This window comes from Populus nigra, chromosome 12 (genome assembly GCF_951802175.1).
Source record: "Populus nigra chromosome 12, ddPopNigr1.1, whole genome shotgun sequence".
Lineage (NCBI taxonomy): Eukaryota > Viridiplantae > Streptophyta > Magnoliopsida > Malpighiales > Salicaceae > Populus > Populus nigra.
This window is the reverse complement of record NC_084863.1, coordinates 9,923,936-9,932,266: the sequence shown is the minus strand read 5'-3', so window position 1 is coordinate 9,932,266 and position 8,331 is coordinate 9,923,936. Positions and strand designations below refer to the sequence as shown.

Genomic DNA, 8,331 nt, shown 5'->3' with positions numbered 1-8,331 from the left:
ATATATATATTCTCTTACCTTCCAAGAAAAATAAGTTTACATGATTTCATTCTTAGAAAAATATATAAGTTGTGAGAGGTAAATAGCATACAAATAAATTTTATTATTGACTATGTTATCAATTAAGTAATTCCTTTGGAATTGAATTTTGAATTATTTGGACTTGTGTGATATTGAGTAATTCCTTTAGATTATAAACTTTAAACAATCTTTGAACCAATAAATTTTATAAATTAACCACTCCTTGTACCTATATGTACAATTCTTTTTTACGGCACCATTGCCTTAAATTTTCTATAATTACATCTTGGCCCCCTCTCATTCTTTCATGTTTTTTTTTGTCTAATGATTCATTTTAATTTACTTTCAAGTCCCTCATTCTTAAAAGCTTTTATTTTAAGTTGTTCCATCATTCTTATTAATATTTTATTTATTTCCTTTAATCCATCTTATTTCAATCAATGTTTTTATATTTCTCTTTATTCAAAAATTCTTTATCAAAACTTATAAATTTCATTGTTCAATATTTAGTTAATTTTAAATTGATTTTCATAATTATTTTGTTATGTTCAAATTATTTTTTTATTCGACCGCAAGTATATATTTGTATGATATAAATGTATATATCTAAGGTTAAGTTTGGATTGAGTTAAATAATATTTATACCCTATTTATTACTCATCAAAATAAAATAATTATCTAAAAAAACCCTTGGTATCTATCAAAATTAGAATGAAATTATAACTTTGTAGAAGAAAATACAGTGACTCTAAGGCTTTGCAATTAATAATTTGCTATTCTACTAATATTTTTAAATTTCACAACATATTGCAATTAAATCATGACATCCATGAAATGTCATACTTCCTAATTCTAAACTGAGCTATTTCATTGATTTTTTTTTAAATCTTGTTATTCTGTAATTATTTTTAATTTAAGTGTTTATTTAAATAAATAAATAAATAATGGAATTAACACGCGCGCTTTGCAATTAGCAATTTGCAATATTTGGCAGCACCAGAGAAAAAACAGAAGGGATAAAATCAAGCATAACATAGTAAAACACAAACAGAGGACAGGAGGTCTGAGCCAGTCTCAGTCACTCTCTCTAATTCCTGTTTTTTTAAGTTCAATTTTGTAACCAATGGCGGCGCTTCTTCTTGAATTCCCTCCTCCTCCATTCTTGAACTGTAACCACCACCAATTTCTCTCCTCCTCCAAAACTTCTCTAAGACTTCATAATTTTCCTTCCAAAACACCACCACCACCACCACCACCATTCACTCCCACTACCACAATTTGCTTTCTTTCAACTGTTACTTCTTCTGCAATCTCAAAAGAAGAAAAAGAAAAAGGACCCCACTCCACTGCTGTAGCAAGTACCCGTGCTCCTGATGAGGGGTCCCAGCAGGATCGCCGCAAAGTAGTTCAAATTGCTTGGGAGAAGCTCGTCCGTTGGTCCCGCTCCTGGCGCTCCAAGAACAACAAAACTGACCTTCTTGAACGCACTAACAAGGTTCTCTCTTCCCTCTTTTTGTTGTGTTGTTAGTTCTGTTTCTAATTCATTTAGTATGTTTATTTAAAATTTATCAACATTCCCTGAAAAATGACTTAGAGAAGTACTCCTATGTCTATGTGTGTTTGCTTTTGCTTCACATGGTAGCAAAGTTTGTACTCCTGCTAGCAAGCTTCAAGAATCAAGATTACTTGGATAATTGCCCCATTTGAGAATTTGTTGGCTCTATGTTCATATTGATCGTGTTTTTATAGGTGGTAGTGCTTGGTGGAGGATCTTTTGGTACGGCAATGGCTGCCCATGTTGCTTACAGAAAGTCTAGTTTGGAAGTTCAAATGCTTCTGCGTGACCCTTTACTCTGTCAGTCTATAAATGAAAATCACTGTAATTGGTAGGACTAGGTCTTGTATGCTTCCATTTTTACTTTCATTTCTAGAATGTTGTGTTTTTTAAATTTTTATTGTAATGTTTTTTTTTTTTGCGTTCTCCTGCAATTAGCAAGTACTTCCCGGAACATAAACTGCCCGATAATGTAATTGCCACCACCGATGCAAAAGCTGCTTTGCTTGATGCAGACTTTTGCCTTCATGCTGTGCCTGTGCAGGTTCTTTGATAGCACTGCTCTGTGTTTTCTTGATGCGTTGATATTAGAATTAAAATTGCATTTTATTCTTCATAACTTTTGGCTCTCTTAATGCAGTTTAGTTCATCATTTCTTGAGGGTATTGCAGAATATGTTGATCCTGACTTGCCTTTCATATCCCTCAGTAAAGGCTTAGAACTTAATACATTGAGGATGATGTCTCAGATTATTCCCCAAGCATTGGGGAATCCTTACCAACCTTTTGTTTTGTTATCCGGGCCTTCTTTTGCTCTGGAATTGATGAACAAGTTACCGACAGGTGACTTGAGTATTAAATGATACCTTTGCAGAAACCATGTGTTCTACTTTTAATCATGTTTAGATGGTATTGATTTTTTTATTGTTTGGTCTTTTATTGCCTTTTGCATTTGTAGCAATGGTGGTGGCATCAAAGGACAAGAAATTGGCACATGCTACTCAGCAGCTATTAGCTTCATCTCACTTGAGAATCAGCACTTCAAGGTATACTAATTTCATTAAATTAAAGGGAGTCAAATTTTATATGCATAAACTTACATGCTTCTCTTTCTTCTGAATCCCACTTCAATTGAGCATTTAACTACTCAACAGCATCTGGCCCATGGAAAGACTTGATTGGATAAACTGCTGGGTGAGACAAGGCATGAAATAGAACTTGGACAAATATCATAGATTGCTTAATAATGTTAATTCCTCATTTCCCCATTATTGTTTTAGTTGACTCCATGCATCAAATTGGTCTATTTCTAGCAATGACATGTGTAATACTTTTATGTGATTCATCATATCAGCTGTTTCATTGTCTAAACAAAGCCTCGCATCTATATGTGGTGAAAGTTTTACTGGTTTATATTTCTGAAAGTTGAGAGAATGTATGTACTCAGGAGTACGTGTTCAGTTTATAACCTCTGATTACTCCAGGGATGTTACAGGGGTAGAAATTGCAGGGGCACTAAAAAATGTACTTGCCATAGCCGCTGGAATTGTTGAAGGAATGAATCTTGGCAATAACTCTATGGCAGCTCTAGTTGCACAAGGTTGTTCAGAGATCCGATGGCTAGCTACAAAGGTGTTTCACTTGTTCTGTGACATCTGAAGAGCCTTTTCTTGTTCAGATTCTAATATAGTCTGTTTCTTGTTCCTTCTAGGTCGAGTAGTAAGTTGTTTTCTTTTATCCTGTATCTTGTGCTCAGGATTTCTTGGGAAAATTAACATCTCTATTAGCTTTTATGTTTTTTTTTTATAGTGCCTTCATGGAGCAATCAAAAGTTTTCTGGTATTATCAATGTCTGTTATTGGTAAGGAGTTATGGCCATAAATAGGCAACAAAGACTTCTACTACATGTTGGGCGAAAAGAAAAGGAGAGAAAAAGGAAAGGAAAAGAATGGTTGCTTAGGAAGACATTTTGTAAAGTCACAGTTTATAGTTGAAATCTTAGATATCACTTGTAGTTAATGTGCACAAAGCAACTATTATTTTCATGTTTGCTCACTCAATAGCTCTGGATTCTGGGCAATGATCTATCCTGGAAAAGTTTTGTTTACCTTAATGATCCGGAAACAGGTTTTGCATTAATAAATTAGTGAATAACATTTCTTATTCAGACTAATGTACATTTGCTTTGGCTTTACAGTGTTAATTTACATTTTGGATTCTTGCTTTTTTCCTTACTTAGGAAACTAATTTCTTTCTAATGCATATTCAGATCTATTATATGTTGTTGGTGAAGATATGGGTTGTATCCCCTGTTCTCATTCTCACAATTTCCTCTTCACTTTTATTCTTGAAGATGGGTGCCAAACCTTCAACAATTACTGGTCTGTCAGGAACAGGAGACATTATGCTTACTTGCTTTGTCAATCTCTCAAGAAACCGAACAGTTGGAGTACGGCTTGGATCTGGGGAGAAGCTTGATGATATACTGAGTTCTATGAATCAGGTGCTTGTAAATACTTTTATTAACTTATTATCTGTTGATAATCGAAAATTTTGCTAATACATGACCATGTTGTCTAGGTGGCAGAAGGTGTGTCAACAGCTGGAGCAGTGATTGCATTGGCCCAGAAATATAATGTTAAGATGCCAGTATTAACAGCAGTGGCTCGGATCATAGATAATGAATTGACTCCGAAGAAAGCTGTTCTTGAGTTGATGAGTCTCCCTCAGGTCATTCAAAATCTCTATTCAGTTCAATAAAGTTTCTTATGATTCATCCAATTTACTTTCTCTTGTCTATTTTGGCTCTCAGTTTTAGGAATTAAATAATGGCCTTGAATTGTTATTTGTTAAAGCTAATATTTTGGTTGCAGGTTGAGGAAGTTTGAGACGCCGCCCTTTGTCCTGATGAATGATGATCATGCAATATAATTTCATTACAAGAACAGTTTTGTGCAGAAGTTAGCTTAGTCAAATTCTTTTTCCCCCATGGCACTTTCTGAATCTTGGGGATCATAGATACCACAACTAATTTCGTCTTCATTGCTGGTTTCCATGTGCCACAAAGACATGGCTTGTCACTTCAGAATTCAGATAATTTATCTCATATCATATTCGTGATCTATGAAATAGAGGAGTATGTACATTTAGATGCATGTTACAACAGTGACTTGAAAGTCATAATACGTTACAAGAGACTCTGTTTTCTAGTTTGTCATGCAACATCCATTCTGTAATTCTACCTTATACTTAAAATTCATATTTTCGTTTTTTTTTCTCTGTAATTTTACTTACATCTACCGTACAGCATGAAATGTAATTTTATCATTTGACTGAACTGATCAGTTGCGCAATCCATCCCCTATCTTCATCAAATTATGGAACAGCAATATTCCAGTTTTCTATGTTGATCCTTGGTACCATGGCTCCACAACGTGCTGGTCAGTTCGATAGCCAAAGATTGGTGTCCATTTTATGCTTATATCCATCAGAACTCCTGAAATAGATTTTGTTGAGGAACTCGTGCCGTGGTAATTTAGCTGCGTCTGCTGACGTTGCAGGTGATTTCAAGGAAGTTGCTTCCTTTGGCATGTGATGGGTTAGTGCTTTCAATGGTCAGCCGTCAAGAATCAGCAAAGCTTCCCTCTCGTTGCCGAGCTGTCGAGGAAATTTCTCTACCAAATATTTTGACAAGAAAACTAGATTTTCAAATATAATCATGGTTTTTTTTTCCAAAACACTTATGCATAAAGAAAACAAAAATCTTATTAGATCAATTTAAAGTTGTTTAGAGTTTATGTAAAGATTGTCTAAAAATCTAAACTTCTTTTCGGCTTTGAATATGTGTTTCAAGATCGAGTTCTCACAAATCACAAGTCATTTAATTGTCTGATCTTTAATGGTAATCCAACCGAACCACCAATGAAAAATCTCTTAAACCTTTTTATAAGAGAAAGATTGTTATACGTTAGAGTGCTAACTCTTTTCTTTTGTATTTAGGTGTTTATATAATATACTCTTCTTACATTGAAACTCTCTTTTAGAAATAAGAGACATAACTTTCTATTTATAGAGAAACCTAAAACTCTATAAATGACAATATCAATTTTCCCCTTAAACAATATTATATATATTATTTTAAGTTGGTTTTAGAAATTTATTCAATCAAGTCCCTACTTGATTTTTCTAGATCTAGAATTGTAATTCCTTATATAAATTACACTCTAATCCTCAATTTCTAAAACTTATTATAACCAAGTCACACATGATTAATTATCCCATTTTAATTTTTGACCAATAGTTCTTATGTGTGTGAACCATTAGATTCCCTAATAAGTGAGCCTAAATATATATCACAATCTTAAATAAAATAAGATTATATAAATAAAATAAATTAATTTATTATCAATTCAATAATTGATTGATTTATATTTAAAAATCAAGTACAATCTCTAGCAATCTATCATGATCCTCCAAATATTAGAAAAATCATAAGTGGTTTGACTTAACCTTTAATGACTAGTTTCACCGTGTAATTATTATCTATTCATCAACAATATTCTGATTTAGACATTATAGCTTGGAGTGTGTACTATGTCAAATCATGTTTGTTTTTAACACTATAGTCATTGATTCTTTGAAACTGTTTACAAATTTCATTCCACCTTGCACAATGATTTACAATCAATACTATTAAATAATAGATGGAACATTTTTATTAATTCACCAAGAATGATGAATTCTTTTTTTATTACTTAAATACCTTTATATAGTTCATGTCATACCCAATATTTATCCATTTGTTATCTTTAATTAGGACAACGTGTAACTAGATCAAAACATAACACTTTTTATATAAGATAACGTAATGATTTCAAGTCTAATAATCACTAAGTTAGTTCTAGGTATCCATAATATCTCAGCTCATGAGAACAACTACTTAATTTCACAATGAAAAGAACATATTATGTATCGGTCTCAACAACTCTAATTAATATATAGTCTTAATAGAGAATTAATTAAGAATATTTTAGAAATAATGCTTTGATGCAATAGGAATCTCATAATTATAACAACTTATAATTTTTTTTATTTATATTATATAGTAAAACCCTTGGCTTGGCATTCTGCCACACAAAGATCTAAGTGAAACCCTTAACTTATTAATAAGATTTCAAGTGTCGCAACCTTGGACCATCAGTCCTTAACTCCTTCTATGAGAGGTTTTCGGACACTATATCCTTAATTTTTTATATAAAAAAAGAAGAAAAACATATAACAGGAGAACAACATTGCATAGAGCTTGTTTTCCTTTTAAGGTCATTCTCTATCCGTGGATTGAATAGAGCTTTGTTCATGTGAAGGTCATTCTTTATCGTGGGATTTCCTAAGTGTATTAAGCTTAGTGCTATTACCCAAAGACTAATGAATCTCTCCAGCATAGCATAGCTAATGAATCCCTCCAGCATAACATAGTATAGCTAGAGAACAACATTAGTTTTACTCTAAAGGTGATCATAATTGGGGTGTACTTTTTTTTAAAAGTCGAGACGTTAGACGAAACTAAAAAAAAAAGACAATAGGTAGATGGGATCGCGATACTCGTGCATGCATTGGATCACCATTGCAAAGACGAAAATTATGGCTCCAGCAGAAAACCTTAAACTCCCTCAATAAAAAAACCACTGTGAACCGAGACTATGGCCTTTTTTGTAAAGCAGCGTAAATAGGAAACTGTCCACTTCTCTTTTTATGACTAAACCCGTTAGAAGCTCGTTAAAATGTGAGATAACTACTTCTAATTCACTCGAAAAAGGTACCTCTTATCCATGGTCTTAAGCTAAGATGCGTAAAAGAAGGTTACTCTAATTTCGGGCACATCTACTGGAACCTTACCCTCAGATAGGAGTGTTGGTTCAAAACTCCTACGTATCAACGATTCCTTATCCACAATAAGATTGTAAATGGACACCAATCTCATCCAGCGGGGCTCTTGATTCGAGGTTTTTTTATGGCATCGCCTATCTTTTTTATATAAAGAAAGATAACCTAATTGTCGTTGTCAACACCTTTATCACCTCGTTCAGTAGCCAGTATGCCTTAAAAGATCGTCCTCCTATGCACTCAGGTGCGCTAAAATATGTCATGGTTTTTTGGTTTTCTGGGTAGTCACTGGAGGCTCTTCAACCAAGAAGGCATTCTAGTAGGAAGGTCGACCACTATATAAGCCTCTATCAGTCCAAGAGAGAAATAAGCTGCCTTTCTTTGATCCACCTTCATGGACAGGGAAGAGAACAAAAAGAGTCCGTGTATGGTGGGCGTGGTAGGTTCGAGGATCTTACACGACGGAGAAATCCATTCGTTCGGAAAGAGAACTCTTTTTTTACCCACGGCTGAGACAAAACGCCTCCAAAATCGGGAAAGACTCGATTTTTCCCTTTGTTTCTGCTTCAATTCTTTGGTTATGAAAAGCCATTAATTAATTAAAATGAAATGAAGTAGTAGTAGTGAGGCGTCAGTACGAAGTTGCGTCAGTGTAGATATAGACTAGGCTAAGAGAGGGATTTCATCTCTTATATTCTTTGTATTGACATACACCTTACACTTCCGCTGAGTCTAACAAGGCTCGGGTGCCTTTACCGAATGTTTATTCGCCCACTATTTAGTAAAACCCTTGGCTTGGCATTCTGCCCCACAAAGATCTGAGTGAAACCCTGAGCTTATTAATAAGATTTCAGGTGTCGCAACCCTGGACCA

The 8,331-nt window shown here is 33.9% G+C and overlaps 1 protein-coding gene across 4 annotated transcripts; it reads left to right on the top strand.

The window, feature by feature from the left end:
- The first annotated feature begins 1,032 nt into the window (after nt 1-1,032).
- On the top strand, nt 1,033-4,852 carry LOC133669282 (glycerol-3-phosphate dehydrogenase [NAD(+)] 2, chloroplastic). Of its 4 annotated transcripts, none has more exons than XR_009833865.1 (9): nt 1,035-1,516; nt 1,771-1,907; nt 2,015-2,120; nt 2,217-2,418; nt 2,534-2,621; nt 3,060-3,207; nt 3,929-4,078; nt 4,163-4,305; nt 4,449-4,589. XR_009833865.1 is itself a non-coding variant. In XM_062089353.1 (9 exons), exons 1-9 carry the CDS (start codon nt 1,145-1,147, stop codon nt 4,461-4,463), a joined length of 1,368 nt encoding a protein of 455 aa, XP_061945337.1. In that variant the 5' UTR covers nt 1,037-1,144; the 3' UTR covers nt 4,464-4,852. The 4 variants fall into 4 exon arrangements, 3 of the variants coding, with proteins under 3 accessions (XP_061945339.1, XP_061945337.1, XP_061945338.1); XM_062089353.1 differs by having other exon boundaries at nt 1,037-1,516; nt 4,156-4,305; nt 4,449-4,852; XM_062089355.1 differs by lacking the exons at nt 3,929-4,078; nt 4,163-4,305; nt 4,449-4,589 and adding an exon at nt 3,385-3,742 and having other exon boundaries at nt 1,033-1,516.
- Nucleotides 4,853-8,331: the final 3,479 nt, after the last annotated feature.